Raw genomic sequence first — 23437 nt, 5'->3', positions numbered from 1 at the left:
CCTGAATTGCCTGGCTGAGCGGAGCCATGTTGGCTGAGGGATGGGAGTACTATGCGTGGGGGTTGAATTTTCGGTGCTGGAAGCGGGCTTTGCAGTGGTTGAAGGGATTGAAGTCGTTGCATGATTTGAGAGTGAAAGATGAGAAACATGTTTTCAACTTTCTCCTCAAGCTATTACGTAACTGATACATTCGGCATCGGCTTTTGGCATGGTTACAGATTTAGATGTGGGTTCCCTATCTGAAGGGGCTTCCGCCATCTTTTTGGCTTGGGGTTCCCGATCAGAAGTTGCAGGGCGTTTGAGCCCATTGCTGCTGCCCGTAGTGTCCATGGTTTGGTCGTCCATGGTCCTAGGGCGCGGGTTACCAGCGCAGACATTTGGCGGATTGGCGAATAGATTGCTAATGTTAGCCTGATTAGCTGCTATCCGCTGATCCACAGAGTCAAGGTGCTTATTTATGTTTGGAATGGCTTGGAGAATTTCCTCAAAAGGGGAGTCAATTTATCTATTTCCTGCTTCTGGGACTTCTCTTGGGGGACCCTGGCTACCCAGCTCACCTGTTTCTCGGGCTTGCCTATGCCTTCCGGCCCCTTGCTGTTACTTCTTTCGCGGAAAGGTGACGCCACCTTCCGCATATAGGTGGAAATGAGCTAGACCGGTCACAGGCGGCGTATTGCGTTCCTTGTTCACTCGTCTTCTCTTGGCGTTGCCTTGGCCTTGATTCACGTCGTGGTCCAGCTTTGGAGTTCCAGTTCTTCGGCGCAGCGGGCTTAAGTTGATCTGCGAAGCAGTACTTGCAGTATTTGCTCAATGTTGCATGTGCGCCTCCACAAGCAATGCACTTGGGAGTGCAGTGGGGTGGTTCGTTAGGGCCTGGCGGTGGGTGTTGTTCGCCGCAGCTGTGGCACAGCTGCTGCTGCGGCTTGCTGAAGACATCAGCGCGGTGTCCAATCATGCGGCAATTAAAGCATGTCTCGACATTTTCTCGGAATTTATTGCCCTGTAACAATGCCGACCCGTAGTAAAGTTCGAAGGGCGCAGGTTTGCCGGGAAATGCGACGAAAACGAAACGAGGTTTGCCAATCCTTCGTGCAGAAATTATTGGCGATTCTGGGTTGCGACTTACTACAGCATCCAGTACTTCACTGGGCGTTTTTCTCAGGTGGTAGGCTCCGTACATAATAACCGTGAACGACTCGCCGGGTGATGGAACATATGGCATAGTCGGAAAATCCTTGCCTTCCAGAATGACAAATTGCAAGCGGCGATAACTTCTGAAGTGGTCGGGATTTTCGGTGCCGATAGTGATCGTGTTGTTGCATGGGTTGACTCGAACACAATCTTCCTTTAATACCAGTACAGGGTCTAGATTCACTGAGATAGCGATTGCCTGATGAACTGCTCTTGGGCTGTAAGCCTGAAACTCAAAGCCTCTTGGTCACACGACTACATTATGGCAGTCTGCCGGAAGGCGAGGAAGGGTCGCTCTGCGAGGGCGTAGAGCTGACTTGCTGCCGGCGGAGGGAATTTGGGACGCGCCTTCGATGAGGTTGAATCCTGTGGCTTCCATTTGGCGCCATTTCTTCCCGCGTTTTAGCCGCGGGCGGATTGCCTGGAACCGAGGTGGCTGCACTTCTGGTGGTGTCCCGGGACTCGTCCCCAGCCCTCTTCGGAGAGTTGTTGCTGGGAGACGTCTTCACCAGCAACGGAGTATTCCATTCTTCTTGGCTTAACGGGTTCGCATTAGCGCGGTGTTGTCGAGGAGCGTCGGATGACGCTAGGTCTAACACGACCCAGCGTTCCTGTACACTTGGCGATGCAAAAAGCCACTAAAGTGATCACTGGATGACCCACCTTCACAAGAACTGGCTTGGACAGTCGGGGAGCACTGTCCAGTATCACCATGGCATGGGAACAATTGCCTATATGGCGAGTAACGGGCATCGAGCAGGATAAGAACACGTCCGCTCGCTCCAGAGCATCACGATCGAGCGCCCTCCTCAAATTTTTCAAAATCTGTTTAACAAAATTCAAGCCCTAAAGCGAAATGCTGCTTCCAAAAGCCACTTGAATTTAACTTTTTCTCTCAAATGCAACAAATTCTATTAAAATAGGTCCAGGGGTTATGTGAGAAAAACGTTCTTGTGTTTTAGATGTATGTGAATAGGCCGCGTCGGAGTTAGGCTTGAGCTAAAGTTTTAGCTCGGGCCCAACTCCGATGCGGCCTATTCAAATACATGTGAAACGCAGAAACTCTTTAGAGAAAGCTTTAGCTCGGGCCCAACTTTGACGCGGCGTATTTAAATAAATTTAAGACGCAAAAACGTTTTTCTGAGATCACAAATGGGGCGATTTTATTTAAATTTGTTGTATTTGAGAGACAAAGTTAAATTCTAGAGACTGTTGTTAACGGCATGCTGATTTAGATGTTTAATTTTGTTACAAGGATATTCAAAAAGACTGAAATTAAAAAATACACAAGCGCCAAGTTTACAAATTATTAACTCTGTACGAAAAACAAATATCGCGGTTCTGTAAACGGCATCTATTAGATCACTCAAAGCGGACAAATTCTATGAGCCAATTTATATCTTACGTGAATTCGTTACGTTTTGTGCAAGGGTTCTGCAAAAGCTGCATTTCCATATTAATAAATTTTTGAGATTCACGTTTAACAACTTTGTCCGCTTTATATGTACTATTAGATGCAATTCACAGCATTGTTATATAATTTTTCTTGCTGAGTTACAGGGTTGTAAACTTGATAGTCTCATTTTCTGGAAATTTGCGATTTTTGCTATTCTTTTATAAACGATTGACGCACTAAATAAAAAATTCGAAACCAAAAGTCTGTAGATTTTAAGCTTTTCTTTCAAATGCAGCAAACCTTGTCAAATTCGGTGCAGTGGCTGCTGAGTCAAACGAATTCTCCTTTTACATGTATTTAGATAGGAGAACCCGAGCTAAAGCTTGCTCTTAAGCTTCCTTAGTAATTGTGCGCAAGGTCACGTCGGTTCTGCCATGCTAATTCTCTACAAGCAAGTTACACACGTGGAGCGGCGTGCCGCCATATTGGAAGAAGCTCCTGGCTTAAGGCATGATGCTATTTAGACAACGCTGTCACATGCAGTTAGAAAATTGCCACACAACGACATAAGGGCTGTTTCGAACTGCCTTTATATTTACCTGATCCACAGGTCGTCTGGTCGAGATGAATGTGCCTTGAATGGCGGTATTCTTGCACATCAAGCTAGCGCGCCATTACTCTTTCAAATGCTATACTGAATCATTCGTTTATGAAAATGTATTCTTTCGCGATAAGTGCATGGGTGAAATATCCCCCATGAATTCCCTTGCTTTTTAGAGTTTAAAAGCACTTTTGCTCAGTGCTCTGTTCCACACATTAACTTTTGTTTCGGGCAAACGAAAGCACCCACAGATTCGTCCACTCTTTCGCATTAGAGGTAGGCGAACCATGCGAGACAGGCACGCACGCACATACCGTGTTCTATTAGCTTACCTTGAACCATTCCTAGCTTTATTCGTATCTTGTGGATCATCTGCTTGCATTCGAATTTAATGTGAAATGAGCCGCCGGCGCCAAATCTCCCAGTAACCATGTATTGAAGATAGTTCCCCTTATCACATTCTTCTTGAGAATCAATCAATCAATCAATCAATCAATCAATCAATCAATCAATCAATCAATCAATCAATCAATCAATCAATCAATCAATCAATCAATCAATCAATCAATCAATCAATCAATCAATCAAGTAATCAATTAGTAATCAATCAATCAATCAATCAATCAATCAATCAACGAATGTGTCACTCACGTGTGCACTGTGAATGGAGCCCGCTCCCGTAGAATCCAGGTCCGCACAGGCAGGCACTGAGGCCCGTCGACAGGGAGCAACCACACACCGCGTTCTTGTCGCAGCAGGAGCGCCCTCCGGCCATCGTCCCGCGGCAGAAGCGGTCGCAGTCTCGTGGGTTGTCCCTCACAGTCCACCGGTCCGTCGGCACAGCTGCATGCGTGAAAAAAATAATACACGCACATCATGGCTCGACAGCTCTTGTCATGGCGTCGACTGATATGCACGGGTGTTGCCGGAAGTCTCGTGTATCCTAAGAATTTGCCCGCAACCAAACAATAAAAAGGAGTCAAGTGTGGGTTTTTATTTTACATGCCAAAATCGCAATCTTTCTACGAGGCATGCCATAAGGGAGGGGGGGCTCGCCGTCTCTCTTCCCCCGCTGCGCTCCACGTTCGCTCTTTCATCCTTCGCGGTGCTCGTTCGCTCGGTTACGCCGAGGGAAGCCGACACCGACGCTCCACGCCGGAACGCGCGCTTAAGAGCTGCGCTCTAAAAGGACGTCACCTGTATGGGCAATGGTGTTAGTCAGCTATCTAGATACGGAACGTTTTCAGACGCATGCGTGTGGCTATGAATGGTAATGCATACATAAGGATTATCTTGCGCAATAAATTCAGTTGGAAGTAGCGCTTTATATGTCCTCCTTCTTTCCGCTCTCCGTATTTCTGCGCTTTACCTGTCTTAAAAAGTCGCAGTAACAACCACCTCGGACGCAGACCGTAGCTGATTATGGAGACAGCTGCAGCTACACCGTTTCAAATGGGTGGCCACGTTTAATGACGGGGATGAGCGCCATAAGTTCAAGAATTTTTATATCTCACTTGAAGGCTCGGCTCGAGCATGGTACGAGAACCACGAAGATTCCCCCATCGGCTCTGATGTCGCTTTGCTAAGCACGAGGTGGCGGGATCCAGCTAGTTATAGCAATGGTCCTATGTGGGCGGCGGCAATAAAGCGAACGAAAATGTTGATCTTTGGGCCAACAGGAAAGGATGAAAAAAATACGACGAGGAAAAAGGCGGAAAGTCGCAGAGAGTCAGACGAATTAAAATGTAGCTCAAAGAGTGAAACTGATTTCCCAAGCCTGAAGCCTTCTCCAGCAATCCAGGACACAGTGGTGTCATCGCGCAGCGGACCAGCTAAAGCAGTCAAATCAACGAACAGAGGCCCCGTAGACGAGAAGACTTCTGAACAACCGGAACAGAGAAGGTATGTGTCTGCACTGCAGCGACCCCAATCGCGTTCCGATGAAAAAAACCACAAGAGGACTGTCAGCAGGTGCTACGTGCTCTCTTCAAGGCCTTGCGATCACACATAGAGAAGATGCCGGCGAGCTCGATGAAGGGCATGCTCGAGTCCTGGCTCTCGAGTCAGTGATTCTAAGCTCTGCCTCTTCTTAAAGTACTGTTAGGGTTGGCGTCCCGCACCTCGTGCACAAAAAACTTTCTCTCACCCGACTTTCTTCCACCAGGCCTCGTCGAAATGAAGCGTGACTCCCTAATTTGTCATGACCGTTTCGAGTGTCTGCTTGTCTGCCGGAATCCCCGCAGCGTACAGGCCTCTTTTGTGTGTGTATGTGTTCGTGGGTGTACGAGTTTAGAGAGGCCCTTTCCTCGAATTGGGCCTAGAGGAGAACTTCCACGAACCCGCAACACGCAAAAGAGACGGACAGGCGTCTACAATTCCAGGAGGCTCTCTGCAGGTTCCTCTCTGCAGCAAGCTCGGTAAAGGTCCTCTCTGCAGCACGCTCCTCTCTGCAGCAGCTCTTTCTGTGCCGTTCACATGACGTCGACGGAAGCAAGATCTCGCCCACGATTGTAGAGAGCCTATTTAAGGGGCTCCGAAATGCACTTTAAAACACTTCATGCTCTTCTCATTTTCTTTCATCTACCTTTGAATAAATCGTGCAAGTTTCGCACTAGAAATCGTCTCGCCGTTGCTTGGTCGCCATGGTCTACCGCATGCCTGCAGCCCGCCGACAACGTCACGCTACTCAATAAGTGACGTCGGTCGAGCTTCGATAGGCAGGCGACGCTACTCCTCGGCAGCAGACGATTCGCTACCCTGGAGTACGCAACAGCCCATAGCAATATGGATGCGGTCAGGACACAATGTTCACCATCTCGCCGAAAGCTGCCATTTATTATGCAATGGAACTGTGCGGGTCTTGCGTGCCATTTACCTGAACTGTCGCTTTTCTTACGCAACATGCCTGTGCCAATATTGGCCCTGTCCGAGGCTGGTCTTCCAAGTTCCAGGTCAATAGTTGGTTATGTCGTACATGGAAACGAAAGTATTCCGACATTTCCGAACGGAAGCGCCATGCTTCCTCTGATGTCACCAGCTATGTCACCAGCTACCTCTGATGTCACCCTCAGATAGCCAATACGAGTGCTTAGAAGCCATCCACAGAAAAGGTACTCGACTTTGCCTAGGAGTCCCTCAGCCAGCTTCAAACAAGAAAGTGCTCTTCGAAGCTGAGTGACACCCTCTGCGAATTCAGGCTTCTTATACCTGTGTCACACGGGCACATTTGGAAGGCCTTCCAGTCGACGGCCTTCGAAATGCCACAACTCTATCGAGTCAAAGGAGTTGTCGCGCTGCTACACGGCACTTTCGAAAGGCCGTTGAGTGGTTCAGGCGTTTCTCGTAAAATTGTGTGGCGCTGCGGATCTTTACTTTCGTTTTCATGTACCGAAAGGTTAAGCAACATTAAAACCACTTAAGAGCCCTATAATTTCTTTTATGTTTGTTTATGCATTTAAAGAAATGTTTATACATTGCCATACATATATGTTTAGCTTTTAAGTTGTTGAGTAGCGAAACTGCTGCAACGTTTGCGTCGCTGCATGTCGCTGTTGTCGAGAGTATGTGCAGATTGCGCATATCAAGTAGCAAAAATACTTTATTGAATAATTAATAACACTCATATATAGTATTTTTAGAGAATTTTGGTTTGATTTGTTCTTTCCAACTGATTGTACGAGCCCATTGTGAACGAGAGGGCATGTTCGCACTGTTTCCGTTTCCGTTGCTCAAAGGCCATCGAGATTTCGATGGAGTTGTAAGGTGCTCCGTTGACTCGATAGAGAATTGACTCGGCGGCCGTCGAAACCGCCCGTGTAGCAGCTCGAACTTGACCTTTGAGTCAACTGTCTATCGGTTGGAAGGCCTTCCAAACGCCCGTGTGACACGGGTATTAGGCTCTCGTGATCCAGCTACTACGATTGAGTGAGTCTACGCCCGGCAAAGCCCTGTTACGACGTATAGGTAATACGCCACGCTCACATTTTTATGCAGCACTGAACACGCTTCGCGTCTTAGGATGGCGCTGCTTGAGACAGAGGGAAATGATAGAGCCACCCTGGACATTCGAGGACATCATATGCAACTTAAGTGTACCACGATTACAGTCAAAGAGCTGCATTCCATCTGCAGAAGCCAAGTCACTAGCCCTGGAACATTTGAAAACGACTTACCCGAATCACCTACAAGTATACACAGATGGCTGTGTCAAAGCAGACGAAGACCGCTGCGCAGCTACATTCTATATCCCCCCTCTAAGATATACGTGGTCTGGCCGTTTGGACTGTATAGCCTCGTCAACAGTTGTGGAAGGCGTAGCAATAGCTTCTGCTTTGCGCAAACTAAAGACTGTGCCTCCACTGAATGTGGCTGTCCTTACGGACTCAAAGGCCGCATTACTACAACTATAGGGTGGTCTGCCATCCCTCTAGTTCCCACGCAAATCACTAGCCATAGTGAAAGAACTCAACAACAAAGGCTTTACAGTAATGTTTCAGTGGATTCCCCCCCACATTGGTATTTCTGGCAACGAAAAAGGTGACGCGCTTGCATACACAGCACTCTATCATCCTCCCAAAGTCAAGGCTCCAAAGAGCAATCAAGTGAAAAAAATCTGACATTTGAAATCACTTTGAGTCGCTTTGGGTTCCACCGCAAATGCCCTGCGTAACCAAGAGATTTCACCGAGAGGAAGCCTCACTTCTATATCGAATAAGGACAGGATCCGCTAGTACACCGGCCTGGTTATTAACGCGACAGCGTTAAGGAGCTCGTGTCGCAGAAAAGCCGGTGGCGTCGGTGTCGGCGTCGTAGGCGTTGGCCGTGAGCGATAAATGCCAGCAGACACTTCATGAATAAAAAACAACTTGCAACATGGGCTGGGTGGGAATCGAACCAGGGTCTCCGGAGTGTGAGACGGAGACTCTACCACTCAGCCACGAGTTCTTTTTTTTTCTTTATTTCCAGCTTGGCTACAAGCCTCAAAAGTGTTTGTGATCATAGATCACACTCGTTTTATGTGTGTCAAAGTATCCAGCATTGACAACACAGCTTCATCGCAGTCATTCATCTTGTACACGTCACGCACCTTCACAACCATTTCCACAAAATATTCATACACAGTTCGGCCTTTAACATCGCAATGTCTATATGCCAACAGACTACGCCATACTGCGTGCAGTCCAAGTAAAAAGATAACATCCATCTGTTCAAAATCGCGTTCAGGGGGTAAAAAACGAATGCCATGTGGATTGAGGGGTAGGTCTATCTTTAACGTTCTCTGTAATATATCCCAAAAGAATATGGCATTATTACAAGCAATGAAAACATGTTCAATCGTTTCAGCTTTGTTGCACAGAAAGCATCTGCTTCCCCATGGCACATAAATCCCTCTTTCCTCTAGCCACGTTTTAACAGGCAAGGTTCCCGTGTGAAGCTTGAAGAAGAATGTTTTCACGTTCGCCGGTATACACATATTTTTAACCCTTTTAAGTACGTCTTGCCCAGGCCCTTGTTGAAAATTTAACCGATATAATGGAACAGGGAACACACTTTCAATGAGATCCTTCATAAGACGCTTTCTTTTTACATTGGAGAGGTACTCAAGGGAAAATCTCGCCCTAAGGAAGCGATAGGACGTTACAACTTCACGCAAGAACTTTGAAATTGTGTAGTGAGGGTCAATGGCTGAAGAAACAAAAAATTCAGGCATAGAAACTGTTAACATGGTTTGAAAAAAACAACATAGAAACGGGTCTCTTTCGTCCCTTATCAATATGAAACGTGATACTACTTGCTGAAGAAACAAGTGGCACACCGACAGACCGCCTTTCTTTACTCGACGAAACAAATTTGTCCTTGATGTTCGCTCCCACGTCGAACACCAGATAAACGTGGCAAATATTCGGTGAAATTTTTGAATGTGCTTACGTGTACAATACAGTGCCTGCAGAAGATACATAATTTTCGCAACGAGAAAAACGTTACAAATAGTGGCACGTGCAAAAATCGACAACTCACGGCCACCCAATGCTTCGGCCATCGCACGCATTTCATCCGTTTTTTCGAGCCAAAGTGACTCGTTCTCACGATACCCATCCAAAGGTACCCCCAGGTAAGTGCTAGGTGTCGTGAGCCATCGAATATTTTCAAAAACACCGGGCGTGGCAGTCCAATGGCCATGCCAGAGACCAATACTCTTTTGCTTATTGATTTCACTGCCGCTTTTCTCGCAAAACCTTTCAGTAATTCTTAATAATGAGCTAACACTCTCCCCATCTGCAGCGAATAGGGCAACGTCATCTGCATAAGCTAGAACACGTACTTCCCAGGACTGTATCTTAAACCCCCTGATTTCTGTACTATTAACTATTTTTCTACAAAGCGGCTCCAAAAATAAAGCAAAAAGTAACGGACTTAACGGGCAACCCTGTCGAACGGAAGAAAGTACTTGTATGCGTTGTGATAGTTCACCATTAACAATTAAATTGGTACATGAGCTTTGATATGCCATTTTGATGCCTTTACACATGACGGAACCAAGCCCTACATAATTAATTAATAAAAAGAGAACACTATGTGGTACCATATCAAAAGCCTTAGCTAGGTCTATTTGCAGCATCGCTACTTTGAGGAGAGCGCTATCGCAATATTCTAAAATGCTTCTAGCTGTATGAATATTTGTAAATATTTTCCTACCTCTGATGCCGCATGTCTGATGCGGCCCAACTAACTTCCGTATAACTCCCTGCAGCCTTGCTGCAAGAACTTTCATGAAAACCTTGTAGTCAACATTAGTCAACGTAATTGGCCTGTATCCCGTTACATTACGTAGTAAATTTTTTTCTTTGCCTTTTGGGATAAGTACTGTGTGCGCACGATTGAACGATGGTGGTAAAGTCCCCCGCTCGAGTGCCTCTGAAAATACTTCATGCAATGCTGCTGCCATGTCCGTCTTGAACGCCTTGTAAAATGCCGCGGTAATCCCATCCGGACCAGGAGATTTGCCCGAGCTTAGTTCCCCGATAGCCCTCTCAATCTCTTCCATACTAATATTCATTTCTAATAAATTCGTTTCCTCTTTGCCTAGCGTCGGCATTTCTGCCAGAAAGTCATCCTCGTAGCCCGGAGCCTTTGGCTCACGACAAGCAAACAAATCTCTATAGTAACTTTCAAATGCCGTCATGATAACTTTCTGTTCTCTGAATATCCTACCATTATATTCTATTTCCAATATTTCATTTCCTCGGGCGTATGCCTTTTCATCCGACAAAGCTCGCTTTGTGGGTACTTCCCCCGCTAGGTATTTTTCGGCTCGTGCTCGTATAATTGCGCCTCTGTATTTATCCTCCTCTAAGCTTTCTAGTTTTCTTTTAATGACTTGCAGTTCTTGTGTCACCAACCCCGGATTAGCTGTTTCGATTCGCACCAAGTCTTCGAGCTCCTGCCGCAACATCTGTTCATGTTTTTGAGCCTGATACTTCAAATGCCCACCTCTTTCTATTGCGGTCAATTTTACCCTTTGTTTAAATAACTCCCATTTCTCTGCGGCACTGCGTAGTGTGTCATTAAAAAATTGATGTATTTCTTTTTTTGTTTCATCTATGAACACGTCATCCTTGAGAAGCTTGGCATTCAATTTCCATCTTTCCCATTCAAGCTTCCTTTTTTGCTTTTGGCCAATCTCGAAGGTCACTAAACAATGATCACTGAAAGAAACAGCATCAACATCGTAGTTCTGACACAAAGGCGCTATCTCCGAACACACATACACTCGATCTAGTCGTGCATGGCTGGTGCCTTGAAAGTGTGTGAAATGCTGGCGACTTCCACCTCTTGCGAACTGTGCCACATCATTTAAAGAGAATTTGCTCACGCATTCTTTAAGATACTCAGCACTTTCATCATTTACACGAGCAGTGGTTGAACGGTCTTGCTGATTAAGGACACAATTGTAGTCACCCAACACAATCAAACACCTCTCACAATCAAAATACATACTCAATTCGCGAAAGAACAAACATCTTTCATGCGGCTTTGTAGGTGCATAGACACAAATAACTCTAAATTTCGCTTCCCCGTAAGAAATATCGCACAAAACAAAGCGTCCTTGCAAGCAACTTGTAACCGTTTCAACGACAATGCCAATTGAATTTTTAACAAACAACATACACCCGGCTGATGTTCCCACCGCATGGCTCACGCATACATTGTACCTCAAAGAAAATTTTGCTACCAAGCCTTCGGTCGCCTCCTCTCTGCTAACCTTCGTCTCCTGGACCGCAAGCAAATCTAGGTCTCTTTCTTGCATTATGCGTTTGACCTGATATTGCTTGCGACTAGCCCCTAGACCCCGTACATTGAGCGTACCGACGCGTAATGGTGCAGGTATACTAATCATGATGATTGTAAGCGCGAGCCACCAGTACAACGCTAACCGTGGCTCGACCTTGCAGTGGGAGTACCAGGGTATTACTTATCGCGTCCCTGACCCCGAACCGGCGATGATGACGCCGACCGGACTTCGGGGACATATTTTTTACCCTTGGCGCCAGCAACGCGGTGCCACTGACGCTCCAGGCGTTTAACCTTGCGTTCGGTGTTGTCCTCCGTCAACTTCGGAATGCCTGTTCTGGGACGCTTCCCGCGTCCCGCGGTCGCTCCCGTAGCGTCTGCTTGATATTCGGCCGTAGTGATCTCGGTGCTGTCGCTCATGTCTTCCTCTTCACTTGCTTGACTTAAGGGCAGTGACTCTTGCGTGCAGCCTATTTCGGCACTTTCCTCAGTTGCCTTCGTCAAGTCCCGACTGTCAGGTGTCGTCCCTCCAGTTTTCTCGGCGTCAGTCTCCCGGGCCTTGTCTTCGCATTCCTTGGTGTTGCTGTTCGGGGCAGACTTTTCGGCCTCCTCCGCGTCCATTATGTTCCCTTGTACTTCTTCTGTTGGGAGAGCCGTTTTAGTTACTCTGGCGTAGCTCCTTGCACAATCATTACTTTCGTGTCCGAACGCCCGGCACACACCACATCGTGGCGTCTGGCAGTCCCGTCGAATGTGTCCTTGCCTGCGGCACCTCAAACATAGCGGGGACCGGCCCGGGGCCACAAGAAGGACGGTGCCACTTCCCAACTTGAAAAGATGAGGCAGGTCATCAAGCTCAACACCTTCCTTAAGTCTCATTCGCACCACTCTCGTCGTGGATGTCGCATGTTCAAAACCGGCGACGGACCAGTTGTCGTTCGACACGTCAAGGACGTCACCAAAGCTGCTCAACGCTTGCCGAAAGCTCTCACTTTGGACAGCAAAGTCGACCCAGTGCACTTTCACGGTGACGTCTTGCTGGACGGGGTCAATGACAGCGCAGAAGCCGCCCTTGACCTGAAGTCCACCCGTTTTCACCAGGGCATCCTTGTCCGCCTTGCTGCGCAACTTGACTAGCCAGACGTGATTCATCTGGTATGCTCCAATACCCGTGACGTTCTTGATGATACCAGCGTTCTCCAATGGTTCGCGAAAATCTTCCAGCCGATATGGTCTTCTTGCCAGGTCCCCGTGCAAAAAAACGCACTGCTGCATGCTCTCGCCTGAAGGCAATGTAGGCAGCAACATCCTATAATCCGAGGGTGCAGAAGAAAGCCTGTCACCGCGGCCAACGGCGGCCGCCAAAGAACCTCGCACGGAGCGAGCCATCACGCGTCCTTCCTCCTCGAAAGCCGAACGCGGAGTCCCAGCCACGAGTTCGATGCTTCAAAGCGGTACAAAAGCGTCTCTAGTGAATGCGGTGTTGCCTTAGAAACGAGCTGTTTCTAAGGCTCAGGCGCGCGTCGCTTGCTCAGGCGCACATTTCGTTGCCGCGCCGAACGCGGCGCTGCTATAGACGCTCACCGCGTCCGATGCAGGGCGCGTAGTCGCTGCGCCGTAGCCCACCGTCTTACACCCCTTGGCGGGTCGACGGGAACGCTGTCGCGTTCCACTCTTGAAGGCGAAGCTTAAGCGTCCTCCAATTTTTAACCCGGGGCGAGATGAAAGGGACGCTCTCCTGAAGAATCTGCAAAAAAAGGACCTTCCGCATGCGTGCCTGCACCACCTTACATTTCCCGAGGGCTCAGTTATAGCCCGCGAAGAAACTTCACGTCTCCTTATCAAATTCTTAACAGATACTGGTTTGATGGACATATGGTAAAATCCTTCAGCGGTATTGTAAGAGACGCTCGGGCGGAGCAATTTCCGACGTTGATCTCCAGGCTAAACGCGCCTGTTGCTACAATTCACCACCACCACCACTCAGTAAAACATTAAGTACCAACGGCGATAGGACTGATCCTTGGGGTAGACGTACCTCTTGACTGTTCGTACATTAATGAAGACAATCCGCATTGAGAGCAGTAAAATTTCCTGGTGTTTTAGAATTAATAAACACACGCGACAAAATACTTTGCCAGACAAGCATTATCAAGGGCCTTCATTAGGCTTACTTGTTATACGCTGTCATACGCTTTAGTGAATACCAAAGTGACTAAGGCTGCACATTTTTTGCGACATCGCGCTATAATAGTTGAATATAACTTTCTAGCTCGACATCGGCACGCCAAATCGAGCCCCCACGTGTGAAGCCAATTTGGCGTGGGCTCAAAATCGTGTTCTCTATCAGGCAATTATCTGTACGGTCGTGTAAGAATCTTTCGGTGAGTTTTATTTGGTTAGATGCAAGAGATATTGGCCCAATGTTATCTAAGACTTTGCCAGACAAGCGTTGTCAAGGGCCTTCATTAGGCTTACTTGTTATACGCTGTCATACGCTGTCCGGCACCTTACTTCTTTATTAATGAGATTGCTTTTGCAAGTGTCCATTACGGAGGAATCCACAAATTTTGATAGAATGGTTTACCGTGGTAAGTGACGCGTGCAGCGATATCTTAAATTAAGTTTTTATTATTACCGTAGTAATGTCACCGGGCCTGGTGCTGTATTAGGCAGCTGGGTTAGTATATTTTTCAGCTCTGAAAGTGTAACTTCTTTGAAGTATTCATCATGAGTAGGCGGCGTAGCCTGATAGGGCAAAATCGACTTAGAGCAGCTTTCTAGACCTTTAGCTATATATTCCAGTAATTTGGCCAACTCGCGGGGTGTTGGAACCACAAAGTGGAGTGCCACAGAGTTTATTTGTGCCGGAAGGACTTTTCTATTTCTCAGAAATTGAAAGCGTGCTTTGCTCTTGGTGGCCTTCGAAAGAAAGTGGAAGTGCTTGCAATCAAAGTTGTCTTTCGCATTTGCAACTGTTCGTTTAAATGTTGTTGCCGCGAACTTATAGTCTGTCCAATTGCTAGGATACTCGCAAGTAGTTTTTGCAACGCTGCTTTTTTTATCCTGTAAACGCGTGATCACTCTGCGTTTCACCAAGGGTTAGAAGACCCACACTGCTCTTGTGCGACGAAAACTAGAATATACGTGCATTGTATGGGACCATTATATTAAACGCAACATTGGTAGTCCTGAACGTATTCAGAGAAAGGCTGTAACGTTTAAATTTAGCAAGTTTTCCGCGTTAGACTCGCTCTATAATTTAATGCATTCTAATGGTATGCAACTGTAACAGACACGAAGGCAAAAATTGAAATTAGAATTTCTTTCCCAACTTTTGAATAACGAACTAGCTCTACATCTACCACCTTGTTTATCACCCTCAACTAGCAGGCCCACGCGACACGACCGACAAGATGCGCTAACGCCATATCGTGCTCACACTCACCTCTTTAAATCTTATTTTCGAAGGAGCATATATGATTAGAATTGCCTTACTGAAACAAGTGATCTTATGCTGAATTAACATTTTTGAGCTTGCATCGGTGATGTTTCTTTGTTGCTGTTTCTGTTCTTGCTGCTTTATTTGTACTTGTATCGTCCGCGTTGGACCTGCTTGGACCTTGAGTCCGCGCTATTGAATAAATAAGTAAGCAAGCAAGTAAGGAAGTAAGTAAGCAAGGGGAAGCAGGAAATTCACATTATGTGTCCATTGAGAACCGTAGCCAATCCCCCCTCGTGGGTTACGTGTCCTAATTTTGAATCGCGAAGCAGAACACGAAGCAGTTTGTTTCCATGTGACTGCTTTGGTGTTTCCCTTCGCAACGATACTGCCTGAAGGCTTGAGTGGAATTTTAAAGCAAGGTCAATTTATCACGCGTATATCGCATATATCTTTTTAACATTGAGCACGCTGTTATACGATAAACACCTCTTGGTGACAAAAGTACAACACTCTTGACGCTTGCGTCTTCTATGTCGAACTTGGGCAATGTGCGTTGTCATTCTTCTACACAATCAATGCGGCCTCTCGTATAGTTCCTGCGAACGGTTTCTATTGCTTAACAAAAGACGGGAAGGGGAGCCAGGGAAGCGGCTAAGAATTTAGTTACTAAATTTTAGTTATTAAACACCATCTCCCCGAATATTTCGCTATTTATATCCAGCAGCTTGAGTGCGAAAGCTTTGGTACTTACACAAATGAGCCATTTTTCAACCATCGTACGGTCTCGCCGTTTAAAGCTCTTTTGGAAGTCTCGTAACAGTGCGCCATGTTGCAAGGTAGCTTACAACACGATAACCACGCTGCAGCCTGTATACATTTAGGAAGGCTAACACTTCTCGCGTTGTCGCCTTCCTTACGTCGACTGCACGTACGCGCCCTGTAAGTAAACTTCGCTCGTTGTTTTTCTGTATTTTCGCTAACTGACTTAACAAATAAGTGCCTGTTTATTTTCGCGCTGCATGGAAACTGCGCACACGATGTCTACGAAATAACAGGATGACACATAAATAAGCTTGGTAACAGGCGCGCACACAATAACAGTCTGTACTGAAGTCGCCAGGCGCAACTAGTGTAGCGCATTGCATGATTCGAAACAGAGAACGTCCAGCACTGAACTCGACCTGCCAAGTTATTCGATTCATTGAAATATGAGCACGCGCTACTTGCAAGATGGCGATTCTCGCCGAACGCTTTGTGCTGTGTCGTTAGGGCAGAAGGGACCAGCTTTTAACAGGCGTGAAATGCGCAATACGAGATCCTTTACTGGGCGTCAAGCGAAGCGCGGAGGTCACTGCGAAAGCGGAGAAATGGAACACGTGACCGCGGCCTGCGTGCGTCCGAATGCCATTAAAGGATGCTTTGACGAAACGCGCGGGACCCGCTACGCTTGGCAAAGATAGCGCTTGTAGCGGAAATATGTCGGAGCACAGCGCGTAACGGCCCGCGCCATAAATTAGCACCCTTGTTTACCGCTGAGAAGGGGTGCACGGCCCACATGCGACGCGGCGCACGCATCGCGCCACTCCAAGCGCGCGCGTCTTCGTTAAGATTGCCGCGCTTGAACGGCGCGCTCTGTCGCCGCGTTTCTTCGCTATCGGCTGACCCCGCGCGTCCTAAAACGGAAGGGCTCGACCGGAAAGTTGCGCACAAAAACAAAAGCCGAAAATGTCGGTCGCCCAGCATCACGAGCGAAGCAGTAGCGCCGCGAAAGGGTTGGCACAGATTGAGAGCGGCCCCTTGAGGCCTTGAGTGCGCGCTCGAGCGCCTGCCGCCGAGTTGAGTGCAGCTCGTCGCGGACGGCGCCAGTGAAGTGTGCCGGCACCGCGCCGTCGAGCTACGCATGTTCGGTCCTTCGCTATGGAGCACCCAGGAGTGGTGCGCGCTTGCAGAGGTCACGTGCATTCGCTGTTGAGGCGCGGCCATTATGAGCGTGGCGGAATTCTCGCAGAAGCCCCGCCCCGCATTGCGAAGGGCTCGCGATAGGCTATCGTTACCGTTTAGCATCACACGCATTGTACACAGTGCTCCGTTTCACAGTAGTGCGCAGAGGCAGAGCGCCGTCGGAATCACCACACAAGACGCACGTGTCCTTGCGCGACCTGTCTTTCCACGACACAGCATCGTCTGCCCATTCGGGTCAGATCACTATAAATCAGAATGGAGAAAAACACTTGGTTTTGTTTGAACTGTCTGCATGCGGTTGTTCTATCAATGCAGGAAACATCGGCAGCAAATTAGATATCCACGAGGTTTCGTGTCATTCTACCTACCTTAAAAGCAAGTGGTCAATTATTTTTGTGCGTGTCAGTGCTTAAATTCCTTATTTTACTTCCTTTAATCTTTTTTTTTTACATACTGCAGGCCTTAGATGGGCCCAAGCAAGGTAGGGAAATTTCACTCTTATTCAACTAATTTCGTTCTTTCAGTAGCACACAATATAATTTAGAACACAAATAATAATTTCTCCACAATAAGTAAAGCTCAGGGAATGCGACTGCATGAATTTTCAACAGCCGTTTCGTAGATCTGCGAGTACTACCTATACTGATCACTATCATCATCATCAGCAATGGCTCCAGCCTGGTTGTCTTGGCTCGTCGGTGCGTCTCGGCACTAGCGCGCGAGCGTGCTCGTGCTCCCGCATTCGTCGGTGACAATTATTAATTAATTAATTAATAACTAATTAGTGGATACGACGACGTAACCAATAAATGAGAAAGACGTTAATGAACCGTCGGGATTTACCCAGTGATAAACACCAGGTAAGCCCGTTTCAGCTTCGCTGGTTAACCATCTGTACGGAGTTCTTTCGTTGACAGTTTTTTGTTTACATTCTATGCTTCCAATTTACTGTCTCTGTTTCTTTCACTTTCTTTTTTATGACTCGTGGTGGTTTATTTACGCTTTTTCATTTCCCTGTACTTGGTTGTCAAGTTTCTTGACCTCTTCCTCTATTCAGGGTCCACGCTTCCGAGGCAAAGAAATTTGTGTACTGCAGCAGGCCGTTCCTATTTCTCCATGTTCCTTACTATTTCTTCAAAACTCATTTTGCTCTACGCTCCTCCGACTTGGAAAGAGGACCAACCCATGTCATCCTGCACTGCCTCTTTGTTGCTTTTGCCCTCGGCACCTGAATCCAGTCGACTCAACAACCTCGGTGTAATATCCCACGTCGACAACATTTCGGATTTAAAACACAGAATTGCATTTGCGAACTTAAGCGCTGGCACCTTTTCACTTTTTCTAATTCCTCGAACCACCTCGTATTTATTATAGCCCCGAAGTGCTCTATGGTTCATTTTGCATTTCGCTTCGATCCCTTTCATTTTAAGTTTATCTTAGTAAACACATAAGGGGGCAGGGGGGGGGGGGTAAGTCCTTCCTTTATTTATGTGTACACCCAGATATTTATATTATTTTACTGTGAGTATGACCTCCTGTTGAATTGATACCACGCCATTACTCGTCTCTTCAATAAAAATTCTAATTCCCTATTTTTCCACGCTTAACTTAAAGCCTAGATTCGTTGTTGCATTGCCAATTACATTCGCAAGTCTCTGTAAATCCCTTCCCTTGACCGCTGTTAGCACTACGTCGACTGCATACATCAGCCCAGGGACCTTCTGTTACACCTTTTGTTACGTGTAAGGCGCTGACGCAATCTTCAATGCCCATGGCGCCAAGCAGCGATCAGGGAAAGGAACACCTCGAGGAGGATGAGCAGACGACAAGGGGTCGTCTTCACGTGGCCAGTACGGGCTGTGCAAAGCACTTTCTGTGCAGGCACTGGCTTCCGTTCACTTCTCTTGCGCGCACGATGATCGAAGTCTCATTCTTTCGGGCGAAATCCTCAGAGAGGGATTGGGCGATTATGATGCTATGCATTGGCAAGCTTCTGACCACACCGATGAGGCGGATGATTTGCCCTATTCCAGGATATCGCAGCGAGTTCTTCCTTTACGAAGGATAAATAAAAAAGCGCCCATTGGACAGAAACTATAAAAAGACGCTCACGGCGCACGGCTGTCTGGATCACTTCCTTTAGTTTCGTTATTGTCTGCACACCGCTTGTGAGATTGTTCGCAGCCATATTAAATGAATAAACTTTTGTAGTAGGCTTGTTAGGCCCCCATGTTTGATTATATCCTAAACACGTTCTAATTTATGAGTATTGTGAAAAATGCATAAGTTCGGTTGCATAAGTACTAACTTTGAAAGAACTCGAAGCAATGTGCCTTCCACTGCACCTTTTTCATTACTATCGGTCTCTCTCGAGCGAAATATTCATAATTCAGATAATGAAGATTACTTTTAACTCCAGTGAATGTGTTACTTCCCCTGGTATGTTCATAAAGTCTAACATATTCAAGTGGTTGAACGGCTGCTTCATTAATAAAGAGCGTCCTAGATAGCTGAGAGATAAAATGGTATTGCTGGTCGCTCATTACAGATCACAGCCTCTATTTTCTTGTGAAAGGCAGGGTAGATACCGTTGTCATACAAGACAACACCACAGCAAATGTGTTAGCAGGTATGTGTCTATACATATTGACATTTAATTAGGTATATAACCACAATACCGTTTCAATGTGGCCCATAATGTCGCGTTATCAAAGTGGCATGGTGCCCTACAACGGGCTTCCATGCCCGCCTCACTCACAATCCTCCTCTGGACAGCCATGTTGGTTTAGCGCGTTCGCCACCTGTAGGTCGCGTGCATCGCGAATTCCTGTCGCATCCGCGTAATGGAAGTCTGCGGGAGACTTCGACAAAAACCAAATCGATGCATTACGCGAACGTGTTTCCGATAGGAGCCCGCGGTGGTGGCTCATTCACTACACGACAAGCTGCGCACCACACGCTTTGGGCACTGTTTAAGGAACTCCAGATGGTCAAAGCCGCGGTGCGGCTTTGGGTCCCTAATCAACAAATTGTGATCACGTCTGAACAATGGCAACATCAGCTCGCAGCAACTGTTTAATGACACTTTATGATAGCGCATGGAAGACATCCGCTAATCACTACGAATGCGTTAAGCGAGACGCTCGATAATGTCCCATTTAGTTAGTTAATGTAAACAAGTTCGTCATGAACGCCGAGGTCTTTCATTGCAGTGGCCGTGTGAAACGAAACAGGGGAGCACGTGTCTTGCGAGAGCCGGGCGTTGACCCTGGCGCGCACTGTTTATAGCGTGAGGCGCACTTGCCGCAGGATGGCACGAGTTCGGTGAACGATTAGAAACGAGCGTTGCACGAAGGCGGACAATGTGCGACAAGTTTCAAGGGTGGATGCATTGGAAAAGGTAGTCCTATTACTTATCGTAATCGGTGCGGAATGGCCCTAGTTTAACGCCCGGGCTGAATCCCTCGCTGTAATTCTATCTCCACAAGAAATTGTTCTTTATTTTACACAAAACGAGTACAATGTGGTGTGGGAAACCGGGGGAAAAAAGCTGCTCGTGGCAGCTTGACTGGCCTCAGAAACATCCTAGCAGCAGTGCTAAGCAACAGATGTCAGAATAACTATTTAAAGAAATAGCGAATATATCAACACAATTACATTGATCATCTAGTCAATAAAGAAAGATGTGTATTTTGAGGCATAATTATATCAGACACCGTTGAAACATGAAGGAGGACGCAACTGAATCATTTAGAGGGGGGAAAGAAAGAGATCAGCTCAAGAACACGACAGTACATCAATTTCATTACTCGTCGGTTCATTAAGTAGCCTGGGAAGCCTAGAGCATCCCATTTGCATGCCGTGATTGGTACGTGATTAAGGTGTACGTGCCTGTATTCCGGGGTGGTGTAGGGAGCACTGCGCTTGTTGAGTTGGGCTATTAATTGTACAACGTTTATATTTCTTTTGTGTTCTTCTTTATAAGCATTTGCCAGACGGTATTCCACAAGATTTGTAATTTTGAAAGTTTTAAGCTCTTGAAGTAAGGAGGCTGACGAGAAGCCGTATGGCTTGTTACATAAGGACTAAGAGCTTCCTTTTGTAGTACGTATAACTTCTTAATCTTGCTTGCGGAAGTCGTATCCCATACAAGCCAACAGCAGTTTAAGTGATTCTTGAATAAGGAATTACACATAATAGCTGTTCAATAGAACGTGGCGAGAAAGTTAAGTGAATATACGAGACCAACGATTTGGGGAAGTTTGATAGCAAGGAAATCTGTATGTATATTCAAGGTTATGTGTTGGTCAAAGTGTACGCTAAAGATTTTACAGATTCTGCGGCTTCAATACTTGGGCAATTAATTTTAAAGTCTTCCGTCAAAGTGACTTGCACATTTTTAGCCCGAAACCGTACAACTCTTTAGTTTTATTGCTATAGCAATTATACGGACAGTATAGGCACATATCTGATATCGGTGTTACCGCGATGTTCCGTATAAAGTCCAAGGGCGATAAGATCGTCGCCGCGCGCCGTATGCTGTATGTGCGAGTAAAATCGGGCGAGGATAAGCCGAAAATGGCGGCTCAATTTCGTGCGCGCAAGGGAGGAAAGCGGCGACGAAGCGCGCCGTCTTCCTTCGCGCTCAAGGTGCCAGGGGGAGGGGGGGGGAACGTTCTACTCCAACGGCTGCTGCGCATGGCGCGGCCGCTATCTTGAAAGCGATCTGCGATGACTGCAGAGTCTAGGTACGCTGGGGCTCATAACTTCTAGTGCGCTGTGTTCTCACCAATTAATTCGCGTTTAAGTCAGAGGCAGCACGAAGGTCAATTCGCTCGCTGCCGCTGCCGCGGTTCCTCGTACCAGCTTTTTGACAGCGAATGCCCGTGGTCGTACAGTGAGGTGTTTTCATGTGTGCCTGTGCACGCGTGACAGCATGCTTGCTAATTTAGTTACAGCGCGACTGTTTACGAGTTTACATGGCCGATGAAGAGCTAGTATGCCTACTTCGCATAGCTGTCTACCAATTTGCTGTCGCAATTGACGCTAAGTCTTTAGGGCGAAAGCGCGAATTTTTTTTGAGGACACAATACTTAAGCCATTTTTTGAGTTACCAGTCCTAATTTTTTTCCAAAATAATATTAGCATTTGAGACTAAATCAATCCAATCTTTAGACGAAAGAAATAACGTGATGTAATTAGCATGGATTATATATTGTGAATCTCGATCAATGTTAATTAAATCATTGACGCAAGCCTTAAAGAAAGGGGCCCTAGAATGCTAGCCTATTAAACATCAATAATTATTGAATGAGCTTGAGATGCCTTATAGTTTATTTGTACGCACAGTATTTTGTGATTTAGTTAGGATTCAATCAGGTCAAGGGAAATGCCACGAATTCAGTAATATTTTCTTTTAGAAAACAACAGTTCAGAGTTAATTGAATCAAAAGCTTTCTAGAAATGGACAAAAATACTCGGTGTAAGCAGACATTTTTCAATATTGTTTAAGATAAATTATTTTTGTTCCAGTAGATCGAGCTGAGTGGGCCTACATATTATCGACAGGCGTACTGCTAGGTCGTTAAGAAATTGGGTTTATCTAAAAAGTCAATTATCCTGCATGATATAATAACCTCCAAGCCTTTAGAAGAAAGAGGGAGAACCGACACAGGCATGTAATTTGAGAGCACGGTTCAATCATGCTTTGTAAAAAATTGCTGTTAGTACGCCGTCTGCATATTGCGCGGGTATAGCACTGACGTGAGGCAGACATTGTAAACATGGACCAACGACGGAGACACACTTGCATATTGTCAGCGTCCCAGCCATGACAGTTACTAAACTCAGAAATAAGTGAAGGAACTTGTGATTCAGCTGTAGAGTTAATGGAGATGGTGCCTGGGCAAGTAGCAGTAATAAAGCGGCAGATTTCTGAACTTAGGGGTTGATGAGAAAAATAGACAAATAATTAATGAAAGAATTAGGTAACAAATTGCCGCTAAGTTCAGCCCCGTTATGCACGAATCGTAGCCCAGTGGTCGGGGTGGGTAATAGATTCATTAATAAATTGAGCTCATGCTTTGGACTATTGTTGCCGCATAGTGCGAATGCTTTGTAGCAGAAAGCAAATCTTTCTTCAGGCTCACCGCGAGCCAACACTTCTGGCCAAGCTGTCCCGGTATTCCACGCCACACCGGAATTGTAAGTAACGAATAAAGTTCTAAATAGAGATTTCTCTCTCTTGCTTTTCAATTGCGCGCCATCGAGATGTAATGCTCGATGGCGATTTTTTTTTATCGTTACCGAGGCGCTAGCAGAGCCCACACTTCCTTTTTGTAATTCTATGCCGTGGTATGAAAGCTGCAGGCGTGGTGGCACAAAAATGCAACCTTGACATTCCAACAGTGTCAGCAACCCCCGCCCACCCTCTTCCTTCTTCTTCGACAGACGAAACACGGGAGACCTTTCTGTGCGGGGTCACCGTGAGAACGGAGACAGGCGCGGGGAGAAAGCCCACGCGGTGAAACGGTGCATTGTTCAGATCTAG

The 23437-nt window shown here is 46.6% G+C and overlaps 1 protein-coding gene across 3 annotated transcripts in view; it reads right to left on the bottom strand.

Annotated features, from left to right (window-relative positions):
• Positions 1-23437, bottom strand: part of LOC139057174 (sushi, von Willebrand factor type A, EGF and pentraxin domain-containing protein 1-like) — a 239123-nt gene that overhangs the window by 64870 nt on the left and 150816 nt on the right. For all 3 annotated transcript variants that reach the window (XM_070534969.1, XM_070534970.1, XM_070534971.1), the window contains one exon: positions 3840-4031. In XM_070534969.1, the coding sequence (XP_070391070.1) occupies positions 3840-4031 (192 nt within the window). The remainder of the gene's footprint in view (positions 1-3839; positions 4032-23437) is intronic.

This window comes from Dermacentor albipictus, chromosome 3 (genome assembly GCF_038994185.2).
Source record: "Dermacentor albipictus isolate Rhodes 1998 colony chromosome 3, USDA_Dalb.pri_finalv2, whole genome shotgun sequence".
Taxonomy (NCBI): domain Eukaryota; kingdom Metazoa; phylum Arthropoda; class Arachnida; order Ixodida; family Ixodidae; genus Dermacentor; species Dermacentor albipictus.
Note: the sequence above shows the minus strand (reverse complement) of the source record. Positions and strands in the feature narration are given on the sequence as shown.